We start from the raw sequence: 14,343 nt of genomic DNA, 5'->3' as shown, positions 1-14,343 counted from the left end.
GGGGGGGGGGGGCTCATAAACGATGATGGAGATGCGCGGACAGGATAGAGACAGTGCTGAAATGAAGCCAATAGACTGATCAGGCTTTCATGGTGATGTCACCTCCTGTAATAAACACAGTAGGCAAACAGCTGAAAATTAGCTGTTACAATGCAAAAATATGGGCCTGTGGCTACACACAGCTGCTCAATGCATGTTTTTGTAGTTAGCTGGATTAGCAGTGTGTGAATGAATAGTCCCAAATTTAATTTAATACAAGGTAGTGGTAGACAGAAAAGTCTTTATGGGAGTTTGTTCAAGATACGTGGTGCATAAAAAGGTACATGCTGCTTCTTCATGTTTAGTTTTGACACTGGGAGCAGTGAGCGGACCTGCCCCAGATGATCTCAGAGTTCAGGGCGGGTCATATTTTAATGGCCATTTTTCACAATTTTTTGATATTTGATGGAAATAATACAAGGGTTAGTGCGGTGATCCTTCACTATGTTGGGCTTATATTCAAGACACAATTATTTGATTAACCGAGAAACCATTTGTCAGAATAACCAGAAACAGCGGCAGACATTTTTACTTGTCATAGTAGGTCAAGCATGGATGTTAATATCATTAATGATTGCTCCGTGCTGTTCAGCTCAGCTTCCTGTCACTGGTTGCAGCCCAAGTGTACAGTAGGATGCACTATAGGTTAGCTGTGTCTTTGAGAGACTCTTAGGGTCTAAAGAGAGCAACATGAGGATTAGCTTACTCATGATAGCAGTGGCCAGGAGTGGTTTTACAATGACTGAGCTCATTCCTGTCTTTGTTATAAGAATATCTCCTCATATATAGGCTGGGTTTAACCATATGTTTGGTTTCTTCCTGAATATGAGCTATCCGGGAACCCCAGGTCTAGCATATAAAAGAGAATAGGAAACGTGTGTCTTCCGTCCCATGAATGCACTGCAGGGTTATCACAAAGTAAACTCTAAAAATTAACTGCTGCAGAAATAGTTGTCAGACCTGGCAGACAGACTTTGAACAGTGAATATTGTTATGGCATTAGAAATCTGAGTCATCTCTCATACGAATATTGCGTCTATACCTCCCTTTTCCTGAATTAAATCACTTTGTCTGTAGCCGATCGGGACTGTATATTTGTCACGCCTGCATTTTGTTCACGTCAGTGTTTTATAACCTACAAAGTGAGTTGTTAACAGCGAAGTCACTGGGCTCTTGTTTGATTGATATGGAAGGTTTTGTTTTGGTGGAGTGAAGGGAGTGGCCACCCTTTTCCAGACAGAGTTAAAAATTTATTTTGTGAGGCATAATCTCTCTTGACTCGATGATCATGGACCTTTAGCTCAGCCTTGTCTGATGTGTGAGTTTTGTAGCTACAATAAGCAACACATTAACAAAGAGACGTGAGACGAAATTCATTAAAAATGGAAAAGCTGTCCCAACCGCTTCACACAACACAACACAGGGTTATAAATCAAACTACAGAATGTATTTTATATTGAAATAGCCTAAATTAATCCACGTAATTTTTTTTAATTTACAGATTACAATGAATTTCTTTAACCTTCCCTGCCTTTTCCTCTCAGGTGCTGCCCGTGGTCGACATGCTGTGGCATGGGCGACTTCCGTCCCCGCACCGTGTGGCTTGGCCACCCAGAAAAGAGGGAGCAGAGGTACCCCAGGAATGTCATTAACAACCAGAAGTACAACTTCTTCACCTTCCTGCCCGCGGTTAGTGTCAGCCAAAGGTCATTCCTTTGCTTTCCCTCCTTCTTAATCCCCAAAAACCACCACCCACCTTTTTGAGCCTGTCCCTGGGTGACTGTCATCTTGTAGGGCGCATGTTCAGAGATATAACTCCTCATTGTTACTTATAATGCGGTTGGTCAGGGCACTCGTTTTTTAATCATTATTGATCAGAGGATCAGATTACGGCTTCAACTAATCATTATTTCAATTGTTGACTTATCTGACTTTTGTTTTCTTAATCAATCAAATAATCTTTTAGTCATTAAATGGTCAGAAAAATGCTCATTAGAGCTTCCTTGAGCTCAAAAAGGTGTCTATAAACCATTTTGTCCAGACAGCCGTTCAGAACTCAAAGTTCTGTTCTGTTTAAAATAAAAGAAAGAAAGAAAGAAAGAAAATACTCACATAAAAGAAACTGGTACCAGCAGGTGCTCTGCATTTCTGTTTGAAAAGTGACCCAAGAAATGACTCAATTATCAAAATCGTTGTTCTACTTTCTGTCAATCGATTGATCGACTAATTGTTTCACTAGTTCAGATCTGTACCTAAAATGTGAGTATTACGTATGTGTCTTACATCTCTTCAGTTTCATTTAAAGAATTTTAGAGAATACCATAGTATTGTTAGTTTATAGTCTGACTACATATTTGCATACCCCCGGATGCCTAGACACACAGACACTGGTGAAATTTTTCCTGATATGACTAATGCCAGAGGGTATTTTCTGACAGATACAGTTTACACTGTCAAAGGAATGTACAGGCCTAACGAGGCTTGGTTTGTACTTTCTTTAGTCCAAATGGCACCATCATAAGAAGATTAGTCGTCTTTTTTTAAATAATGAAATGTCTCATGTTCAAATAAAGATCTTTATATAGTGTTAAGAGAAACATGATAGATAGTTTCACCCACATTTGGACAAACAGTTACACAATCTCAAAGCACCAGATCTTCATTTTCACATTCAGTTTCTTAGATGAGTACAGAAGTGACAGATGTGACATTGGTTGGAGATTTCTTCCGTGGACGGCAGTTTCTAAGCTGTGTGTTTTTGACTTTGTTCATTCTCCTGGACGGATTTACATATGCATTTGTTTTCCAGACATTCAGTTGTCTTAAGATCTTTATTTTTGTATATGAAGGCGGACATTGAAAGTAGCTCAGATTTGTTTGGAAAGCAAAAGACAAGAGCAAAGCCTTTTTGCATTGCAAATTATGTTGCTTATTATTTAATTTGGTTCTTGTCAAGAAGGTCTTCTGACTAGGACATATTGTATGTTCCTGTGCATGGTTTTTCTCCTGTGCTGCTTCACTCTTGGCAGCAGTTTTGGAAATTACATACAGTAACTATGTGAAGACACAAGCTTTCCCTTGGTTGTAATCTTGCACACTGGTGGTAATGAAATTGAGCAAAGTTGTAGAATGTGTGTTAAATTTAATTTAACTGTGTGTGTTTGCATATTGCTCCATAGTGAAAAGACTTATCGGCTAAACCTGGTTGAAATTTAGTTTTTTAATTTAAATATTTTTAGTGTGAGTGAGTGATATGTTGATATATACCAGAGAATTCTCTGAATTTGTGGTATTACATATGGTAGTAGTTATCCCTTTTCATATGTCCGGGTGTATAAGGCCAGTGTAGACAATTAGGTAAATGACTGTTTTGGGCAATAGTATGATTTGCATCCATCACAGAGGAAGTTTTTTTTAATATGTCCAGTTTTTAATTCAGTGGATTTTATTCACTTGCTGGTTCATTTCATTCATATACTGTTTACTGATTTAATGTATTATGATTACGACTGCCACTAAAGATTATTTTGCTGATTAATTTTTTCAGTTTATTGTTTAACCGTTTGGTTCATAAAATTCTAGAAAACGGCAACAACCAGTGAATTTTTGACTTTTATGCTTAATAATTAATGGATTATTGAACTAGTAAAGCTGAAATGTAATGTTCTGCCATCAGACTAATTGCTTCAGCTCTAATTATGATATATAGCTCTATTAGGATATAAAATTATATATCCTGTGATAGAGGATGTTATCCATATTGAAAACACCATTCAAACATTCACAGTGTAGCTGGAAACAGTATTCGAACACCTTGGCTAATGGCTTTAACACAAGCTAACTGGAGTCAGGAGTTATCAATATCAAAAACATCTCAGAAGACTTAGGATCAAGAATTGTTGACTTGCATAAAGCTAAAAGGGTTATAAAGTTATCTGAAAGAGGTTTGATATCCATCAGTCCACAGTCAGACAAGCTATATCTATAAATGGAGATGGTTTAGTTCTGTGGCTACTCTCCCTAGAAGTGGGCGTCCAGCTAAGATGACTCCAAAAGCACAAAGCAGAATGATTTGAGGTAACAAAGAACTTCAGAGTAACAGCTTAATGCTATAAAGGAATTATTGGAGCTGGTTAAAATCTCTGTCATCATCTCATCTCTGAGTCTACCATACACAGATAATGGAGCATGGTGTCCTACCATGGACACCACGGAAGAAGCAGCTCCTCTGCTAAAAAAAAAATGCTACTGGGAAAATGTTTTGTGGACTGATGAAACTATGGTTGGACTATTTGGGAAGAACATGTAGCGATATGTACGGTGTAAAGAGAGCACAGCATACAAACATGAAACCATCATCCCAAAGGTGAAGCACAGTAGAGGGAGCATCATAATTTGGGGCTTTGCTGCCTCTGAGCCTGGACAGCTGGACATCATCGAGGGAATTCATTTTATCAAGGTGTCTCACAGGATAATGTCAGGGGGGCTCCACCTGCTGAAGCTCAGTAGAAGCTGGGTACAGCAGCTCTATTAGGAAGAATAGTTTCAAAATTCCTCCTAAACATTGTGCAAGTCTCATCAGCAGTTACCAGAAGCTCTTGTTTGAGGCTCAAACACTTATTAAATCCAAGAGTTTGCTTTCTTTTTCCACTAACACTGTGAATGTTTAATAGGTGTGTTCAGTAAAGACATGGGAGATTTAAATTTTGATTTAAGTTTGATATCATCTTAAGAACATTCAGATTGTCTGGACTTGTGACTTAGATGAAAATCCGATGACATTTTATGACCAGTTGCATGACCAATGCAGAAAACAGGTCATTCCAGAGGGTTCGCATACTGTTTGTTTCCGCTGTATGTTTGCTGGGCCACTTGGTCACGTACGAAATGTTGAGATCGTGTTGAAACAAATGTTTTATTTATGCCTGAAGTCATTTCTATAGAAGATTACACGACTCTGCACCCACAGGTCACGAAAACAGTGTTGTAAGAAGTCACATGGAGACCAATGATGTCAAATACATATTCTATTAAATAATCAGTAATCAGTCCTCGCTTTAATAAATAATGTGTAACAGTAAATGTCAGATAGAGTCATATGCATAATAACTAGCCACACAGCAGATATTTCACTCTAAACTTGTTTGTTTTCTGTTCACAGGTGCTGTTCAATCAGTTCAAGTACTTCTTCAACTTGTACTTTTTGCTTCTGGCCTGCTCTCAATTTGTCAAGGAGCTACGCTTAGGTGCCCTCTACACCTACTGGGTGCCTTTGGTATGTGACACCCCCCCCCCCACAACTGTTAATTATCATGGTTTATCAATTGCAATTTCCATACTAATATTATGCTCAGTGCAAATTGAAATTGAGGTATTTCACACAAAACAGTTTTTTCAGTGTTTTGTATGTTGGAGAAAAAGAGTTTTTAATGGATGACTTGTCACTCTCCAGGGTCTTGTTTTGATTATCACCATCATGAGAGAGGCAGTGGAAGAAATAAGATGCTACCTTCGAGACAAAGAAGTGAACTCTCAGATATACAGCAAGCTTTCAACTCGAGGTGAGGCTTGTAAATATGGACAGCACTGGTTATGTTTTGCCTGTGTTGATATCTGAACCACGTTGCTTATTTCTCAGCATCAGCGTCTATTAACTGTAGGAGGTTGGTCCTATTAAAACTTATTGGGGCTAGGGGAAATGGTAGGTAATTCAAAGCAGAGATGTAAAAGTGTACATAAGAGGCCTTGGTATAAAGTGCTACCAGCAATAAAAAGCAGGAGACCTCTTGTGGTTTCCATCACTTTGTCCCTTTGATGTGGCAGCTTGTTTTACCCATAAACACAAGGGCTGGTTGCCTCCATGATAGCAGCCCCTGTGCATATCTTAAGGTTTACAGAAACTGTATGGTGAAGAAGTCAAAGCCTCTCATCTCTTCATCTTTTTTAGATTCATTTATTTATGAAAGCTGAACGCTGCGATGTTCTATGTGTTTTTATTTGTCAATCTTTCTTTTGTAAAGAAATGTGTCAAACTTTATTGCACTAGTAGAGCAGAGCCCCATGAACCCTAATGCATAGCAATATTAATGTGCTTTAATGTCTTACATATGCAAAGCCCAGAGGTCACGGCAAAGGTCAGGGGTCAGTGATCTCTTCCAAACAATTTTGCCCGTTCATTCCAACTGGAATGAGAGAAAAGGCTCAACTCCCCCAGCATTCTTTCAGATCTGCACAGAAAATGACTTTCCTAAATTCACTGGGGTGATTGTTGAGGCATGCGCAACAAAAGTTCACCAAGAGAAGATGTTCATAGTTATATTTGATTTAAGAAAACAAAACATGTTTTGAAATGTATTTATAGGAGAATGTGTGTAGATCTGAGGAATCAGCTCCAATGTTGTAAACGTCTATGTTTAAATGGATGGTCCGCATGATTTTAACCATATTTAATCCACATGTACAAACTTACTTAACACTTCATTAACTTTAAACTTTGTTGTGTTTTTCAGGCACAGTGAAGGTTAAAAGCAGTGGCATTCAAGTGGGAGATCTGATAATCGTGGAGAAGGTTTGTTGAAGATTGATCCACATCTGTGAATAGTTTTGCGTTTTTAAGACTGTCAAGTTACCATTTATATGAGAGCGAGTAATGAGGGGGCTGTTAATCTTCTGTGCTCCGGTGGTGACTGAGGTGAAAGGAGTTAGTAAAGATTTTGTAATCTTGTGATCAATGCTGAGCTTCAACCTGTCAAACTCAATGCACACACAGCAGACATGAGCCTAAAATGCCTTTAATTAGATCTTAGACACAAATTCAATTAAGTACTATTTATTGATATAATTTTTTTTTTTCATTTTGAAGTCACATTTATAGTTTGTTGTTGTTTAAGTTAGTTTGAGTTTGCAGGGGAATCTGTTGTGTTGCTCTGAGTGGACTCTCTGAGGTCTTTGTACATGAAACATGAGAAGCGAGTCCTGTCTTCAGTTTCCAACTCAGGGCTTCTCTCTGAATCACTCATTTCAACGCAGCTGAAGGAAAGGTCACACATGTTGTTCTACACATTTCACTAATATGACTGAGTGACTCAGAGTTATGTGGGTGACAATTCAGAGAGACACTTAAGCAGAAGTGAAACCAGTAGCTGACAAAAGAAAAGCTTTGGAATTTTCTTTTTAATTAACCTGCATCTAAAAAGCCATAATACATCTTTATTACTATCGACCACTTAGCAATAATCCATGCACAGCTCTGGGACTTTGTCTAGTGCAGTGAAGGGACCAGGTCAGGCAGAGTGTAAAACCTGGTCAGGGTCCCGTTCAGGCCACGACAGGATGATTTGTGCTGCAGGGGCTTATTTTTTTGACTGACTGGCTGCTGGTAATGTGGCACATGAAAAGCAAAAAAAAAAAAAAAAAAAGTCTTAACTTTTCTACAGTTAAAGAGCAGAGGAGGGAGTAGGAAAAAGTGCAGGATCAGGAACTGCTGTTGAAGTCATGTTTTTCTTTCTGCCTTTCTTTGTAGAACCAGCGTGTTCCTGCTGACATGATCTTTTTAAGGACCTCTGAAAGAAATGGTAAACATCTGCTGGTCATTCATCCAGATCTCCACTACAGACTGGCTGCCTGGCCTGGCTGACTGGGGAAATGACTTGTTTAAAAAGGCGCTGAGGTGCAGGGATTAGCCCTGAGCCAGGACAGGAAGTCCTACAATGTCTAAATTGTAATTGGGTCCAGTACTAAACTATCACTCAAAGCGCTTTGTGGTGGAGAATTGCTCCTTCATGTACTGGTAAGATGGGTACTGCAGACACAACATTGTTCTCTCTTAATCTTCGTCTATGACTAATTTTGTCTTTCAAATGAGAAGATAATGAAAAGGAAAATCGAGGCACACAAAAATCAAATGCAAAAAGAAAACAGGAGACACGAGAGGAGGCTGCCTCATCTGAATAATCAAATATGGATTACGACAAGATTTGTTAGAGATAACAACAACTTGGTGGATTGCGTTGCATTGTTTATTTGCAAATATACAAAATACACACAAGTTAATTCAAAATAAGCACCTCAAAAATCTCATCACAGGGAGATGTTTTTATTTTCAGCCTTCAGAAGACCAAATGTGACTGTGTAAGAGAAGCTAGATGCATGTTTTTGTTGCGTCTTCCTGTTGGGGGAAGAAAAACAACAGCTTTGTTTTACTGGAAATAGTGCTCGGTTATCTCTCTTCCATGTGGAGGCCATTAGGTCAATTATGAAGAGCCTAGGCCAGGATTGGGAGTGAGGGCAGGATGACGCATGCAGGCCAACGGGGCGGGGGGATGGGCTTGGGTGAATACCTCCACTTCTACCTTAGCTTGATCCCAAAAGTAATAAACAGCTCAGTCTCATTCTCAGATGTTCATACTCATTAGTGACTCCAGGCTAAAATTGTTTCATAGCCTCTTTTCAGGTAAACTGGGGACCTGGGAAATGAATGTGTATTAGAATAAATAAAATCATGAACCAGAAACAGTAGCCTTCAGTATGTATTGAAATGTAAATGTATACATTCACTTCCATTATCCAGAATAAAGATTCTGAGGTTTCTTGTTTAACTAACAGCCTGCTGTGGCCCTCTAGGGGTAAGTGTGTTTCCATCTGGCATCAGTGGCAACTCTTGTCCCTCTCCTTTCCAGGCTCCTGCTTCCTGCGGACTGACCAGCTGGACGGAGAGACTGACTGGAAACTACGCCTCCCAGTGGCCTGCACACAGAGGCTGCCAACTGCTGCCGTGAGTCTTGAAATAAAGATGGAGAGGTAGAAAGGATGCAGGAGAAAACTGGATGTTGCGACACTGCGCTTATGACATTTTTGTGCAATAATATTACTTCAGGAGAAATTGCACATGTTAACCGTGGTAAAATAACTACTCACTGCTAATGAAAGACTTGCTCCTCTTAGACCAGAGTGTAGGATGGCCTGGTCATTAGGGAGTGTCATGATTGAAAGGTCAAAGGCTCACCTCAGGCCTGTACTGTTAGAAGGTCAGAGGTGACATTTAGGATTTTTGATATTTAATAAAAGGGTAATATTGGCTCTTTTTGGCAAATTGATATATTAGTTTTGGGCTTAAAGGATGAGTTGATTAATCAAAAAGTCCTTTGACAGAACATTAATTGCCAACCAAGTAAATTTTTAAATAAACGTGCCAAAAATAATTGATTCTGATTCTGAATATTTGCTGGTTTTTTATTGAACAAGTATGAGTCTCTGGGTTCACAAGATAGTAACAATAAAATAACTGCCATATTTGTCAAACAAGTCCAGGAATATTTATTTCTTGAAAGTCTCAGTTTGTCCACTAATTAAGCCTCGAGCAAAGGTTCTGTAAAATGCAAAACCATCAAGCAAACACCGCTGCACAAACTGTACAGGAAAATGTTATATGACAGTTCAGTTCTTTTCACGCTTAATGAGTAAGTTAGGCAAAGCTGTGCTTGTTCTTTTCTTCTTCTCTGTCATTTATAATTATTAAAGTGTCACTGATCCTAAACTGTGTTTCTGATGTCTCACAGGACCTTCTCCAAATCAGATCATACGTGTACGCAGAAGAGCCAAACATTGACATCCATAACTTTATTGGAACTTTTACCAGGGTGAGTGCTTTAACATTACTGTTCTTCTCAACCATATGCCTTACACACATTTTGATCTGATGACATGTCTGAACGTACCCCAGTTAATTTTACTTTCAAGTCATGACAGCAATCCTGCTAGGTCTGAGCTCATAACATTTTCTTTAGCAAATAGGGAAAAAAAACGAGAGTCCCAACTTAATGTTCTGTGTGCTTGTGCATGCTGGATCCTCTACAGCATGCAGCATGCTCACATTGATCAATAATCAAGGCTTCAGCAGCAAACTGACTTTAAAAATCCATTAGTGATGCAGCCTGTGACAGAACAGAAAACAGTCTTCTTCCTCCTAATCATAATTTTTTCCTCCACCATTCTCTCTCTCTCATCTCCCTCTCGTACATCAGATGTCAAATATTGCACGGCATTGAGGCTCATTCTGTAAATGTGCTCTCATGTCTGGATAAAGCCATAAAGATTAGAATTATTAAACATCAGCGAACAAGATATTTACGTCTGAACGAATAAACGTCAGTACGTCTGTGTGTGAAAATGGCTCTAGTGTAATTTGAACACTACATTCTGTTTACAAAACCTCTGTTTAACAAAGGTAGCATTTATTTGACCAGTTTCTGTCTTCGCTCTTCATCCTCTATATGTGTCAACTGTTACAGGAGGATGGAGACCCCCCTGTCAATGAAAGTCTCAGCATTGAGAACACCCTGTGGGCCAGCACAGTTGTCGCCTCTGGTAAATATCTGACTGGCGCACTGGTGGATACCCAGGAAGTAACGAGGACCAGCCTTCGCTCTTAGCCGTGCAGAGCTGCTATGAGGCGTTGCTTCCTCTACAACTATTGAGCTGATGACTTAACTAAACAAACAGAAGGAAGTCAGACATTTTTGCTTATTTATAAATAGTTCCTCAGCTAACTATAATCAGAATCAGAATAAGACAGAATCCACTAACTCATGCTAACACATGTTATCTGTTAAGCAATTGCAAATCTGCATCCTATATTCCAAATGACATTCTTCATTTGAAAATGTCTATACATGCCAAGATTATAAGTCTGGGAAACATCTTCTTGACATATTATGTTTTATGTTGTTCCTTTATTATATTGGCCTGAGGCGGATTTTCTCTCCCTCTCTCCAGGCACAGTGGTGGGGGTTGTGATTTACACAGGCAAGGAGCTGCGCAGTGTCATGAACACCTCCAACCCAAGGCACAAGGTACAGTAGTGTGAACCAGAGTCTTAAGATATTAGGTCATTTAGTTTGCACAAAGATGTATTTATTTGGCAGATTTTCACAGATATATAAAATGTATCCATAATAGGTTAATTGTGTAATTTATTTAACATTTAATTAATTAATTTATTTTTTACTTAGATTTAAATATTGTACATATACAGTCCATTTCTGTTTCATTTGCATAATGCTTGTCTCTGTTGCACCTGATAGGTGGGTTTGTTTGACTTGGAAGTGAACTGTTTGACTAAGATCCTGTTTGGGGCACTGGTGGTGGTGTCACTGGTCATGGTGGCCCTCCAGCACTTTGCCGGGCGCTGGTACCTCCAGATCTTTCGCTTCCTGCTGCTCTTCTCTCACATTGTGCCCATTAGGTAAAGTTTCAAAGTCATCTGCAGTGTTGTATTTTATTCATGTGTAAGGAGATAAAGAGCACTCATTTATTTATTTATTTTTGGATGCAGTTTGCGTGTCAATCTGGATATGGGAAAGATGGTTTTCAGTTGGATGATTAAGAAAGACTCCAAGATCCCCGGGACGGTGGTGAGGGCTAGCACCATACCTGAGCAGCTTGGACGCATCTCCTACCTGCTGACTGACAAAACAGGTTAGAACAGCAGCATAGTTTTAAGGTAGCCTTTGTTGTGTGGCCAAAATAGTGTGTAGTGCTAAAATGAGAGGTTATAGTGCTGAGGATTTGCCAAGGAAGTATCCAGTTGGACAGACTTAAGTCGTTTCCTTCCCTGGGGGGTTTTGCTCTGTGGTGGGGTTTTTCTGCTCCCAGCGACCTGCTACTTATTGGACCCTTAAATCATAAAAAAAAGCCTAGAGTGTCTCATCCATACACACCTTCAGAGCACAACACCTCCACCAGTGCACTTCCTTAGGCGTGAGGTGTTGCACGTCAGATTTACAGCCCTCATGCCCAATAAAATGATCAGCCGTTTCCCCATCCAGAGTGTGATAAGACTGAGGTGGGTGGGGGGGTCTGCAGGTCAGGCTAATGTACATGAGAGGCCCCTGAGGTCTTTTCTGATATACTAGCGGAAAATGCTTTTAAAGTGAGTGTGAGGATACAGAGGTTGTGTGTAGTGTCAAACGGAAAGCTTCTGGCTCTCTTACCATTTATTTACAATTACAACATGTGACATGCAAACTCTGTTTTAAGTAACTGATTAATGATTGTAAAACCCAGCCAGTGTGAACAGTGTAGAAATGCTTTTATATATACTGACGCTAGAAGTGTTAGTTTCCAAAATGATACTTAACAACCAAATCTAAAACACACATTTCCTATTTTGTGCTGTAAAATATTATGCAAAAATGTAGGACTTATTAACTGTGTCAAGTATATTATTGTAGAGTAATTTCAGAGTTTAAATGCCTATAATGTAATCTTTACCAGGGACTCTTACCCAAAATGAAATGGTGTTCCGACGGCTCCATCTTGGAACTGTGGCGTATGGGATGGACTCAATGGATGAAGTACAAAGCCATGTGTTCAGCGCCTACACACAGGTAAAAAAAAAAAAAGAAGAAAAAAAAAAAGCGTTCTGTGTCTGTCAAAGAGAAGAAATGAACAATTAGAAAACAAACAGAAAAGAAAAGATCAAAATTCCAACAGCTTGGGAAAGGGTAAAACAAACAGCCGTGAACATTGTTTTAAGAAACATATCAGTTTGTGATTATTGTTTGGTTGAATGCTTCCTGACCTCAGATGACACTCTTTGTCCCCCTTGACACCAGAGGTTAGTGAAGCAGGAAACAGGATTAGCCCACAAGCGAAGCACTGACCGGACTTCTTTAATGACGCCACCATTAACCCCTGGAACGCACAGCTGTCTAAAAATAGCAAGGCCACAATGCAAAAGCAAATTGTTCATATTTTCTTTACACATCTGGTTATAGTTATCACAGCAATGATTGAAGCTGGGTTGGTTAAGCAACTAGTTTCTCTGACTTAAACCTACACATGTCCAGTTAGTAGTCTCTCTTCTCCAATTACCTTTGTGTATTGTTGTATATAGGAGTTCAAGTGTTCACACAGCTTCTTTGAGATTTTCACTCACTCATACAGCTTCTTTCTTTTTGGACATTCCAGATTATAAGTTCTCTTCGCTACAACAGCTTACAAAAACATTGACCACAATGAAAGACTACAATTAGAGGAGAGTGTTATGACTCTGTTCAGGTTCCTCTATGCCCTTCTGTTTGATCACAGTACTTCTGTAATTTTCTTCAGCCCACCCACGACCTTCCAGCCTCCAGGGCTCCGGCAGCCACTAAGGTCCGCAAGACCATCAGTAGTAGAGTTCATGAGGCTGTGAAGGCCATCGCCCTGGTGCACAACGTGACACCCGTATATGAGTCCAATGGGGTGACCGACCAGGCCGAGGCTGAGCAGCATTATGAAGACACGTGCAGAGTCTACCAGGCTTCCAGCCCAGATGAGGTATGATGGCCCACCACACAACCATTTCACAGTACTTCAGTTTTGTTATTGACACTGATGATGATTTATTAAGAGAATAAAAAAGATTACATGCTTCTTTATAAATTCTGCTTGTCTAAACCTACAGGGCATGTGCTGAAAATTGTATTTTTTTTTTTTTTTTACTTACTTAATAATCTTGAGTTCTTGAATTCAAAAGATATACTACTCAAACACAACTCATTTTAAATCCTAATATGTTTCATAAAGACCCTCAATGATTTAAAGTTCCTGTCCAGATCAAAATATGTTTTTCTTTATGTTTCTTAGTTTGACTTGGACTGTGGAGAATGATTTTTGTTTGACATTAAGTTTTTCTGTGCTCAGAGTTTAAGACGGTCCAATATGCAACTTAAGCAAATGTGATGTGGAAACTTGAAGCTTCCAGTGCACAAATATAAAAAACACTTATTTTGTAGAGACCGCTTGTGTCCAGTTGAAAAACATGAAAACTGTATTTTTTGGATGGATTAGTAGACATCATTTTAAGATTTTTTTATTGAGCTTATTATTCATTGTTATCACCTTTAACATTTTATTATTTGTCATCTAATTTCAAAGAATTCGTTCTTGTTCTAGATGTTTCAAATATCTAATTATTTGTTTGTTTGTTTATTGGACTGAGAAAATGTGCTCTGTGTTACTAAATATGACAGCAGGAAGACTATGACTTCGAGAAAGTCATCATACGGTTGGTAGAGAGCATAACACATGGTAATTGAATGGTCATAAAATGTGTTGTTAATAATAATAATAATAATAATAATAATAATAAGAGGAAGAAGAAGAAATTATTTATATTCTGGTAAAACCTTTCATACAAGAAATGCAGCTCAAACATCTTTACAAAACAAAAAACAAAAAAAGGAAATAGCAAATATGGGTCACAAAGGGCTCACTAATTTTTTAAATTTGTAATATCTTAAAGCAACAAAAAATTATTTC

General features: G+C 38.8%; 1 protein-coding gene across 1 annotated transcript in view; it reads left to right on the top strand.

Annotated features, from left to right (window-relative positions):
- Positions 1–14,343, top strand: part of atp9a (ATPase phospholipid transporting 9A) — a 31,955-nt gene that overhangs the window by 631 nt on the left and 16,981 nt on the right. The window contains exons 2-14 of the mRNA XM_023392984.2: positions 1,584–1,728; positions 5,201–5,314; positions 5,492–5,600; positions 6,549–6,607; positions 7,562–7,613; positions 8,718–8,812; positions 9,597–9,677; positions 10,329–10,404; positions 10,813–10,889; positions 11,121–11,281; positions 11,372–11,514; positions 12,313–12,425; positions 13,150–13,359. Of these exons, the coding sequence (XP_023248752.1) occupies positions 1,584–1,728; positions 5,201–5,314; positions 5,492–5,600; positions 6,549–6,607; positions 7,562–7,613; positions 8,718–8,812; positions 9,597–9,677; positions 10,329–10,404; positions 10,813–10,889; positions 11,121–11,281; positions 11,372–11,514; positions 12,313–12,425; positions 13,150–13,359 (1,435 nt within the window). The remainder of the gene's footprint in view (positions 1–1,583; positions 1,729–5,200; positions 5,315–5,491; positions 5,601–6,548; positions 6,608–7,561; positions 7,614–8,717; positions 8,813–9,596; positions 9,678–10,328; positions 10,405–10,812; positions 10,890–11,120; positions 11,282–11,371; positions 11,515–12,312; positions 12,426–13,149; positions 13,360–14,343) is intronic.

This window comes from Seriola lalandi, unplaced genomic scaffold (assembly GCF_002814215.2).
Source record: "Seriola lalandi dorsalis isolate HSWRI2012SDOR001 ecotype SW California unplaced genomic scaffold, Sedor1 jcf7180002054927, whole genome shotgun sequence".
NCBI lineage: Eukaryota > Metazoa > Chordata > Actinopteri > Carangiformes > Carangidae > Seriola > Seriola lalandi.
Note: the sequence above shows the minus strand (reverse complement) of the source record. Positions and strands in the feature narration are given on the sequence as shown.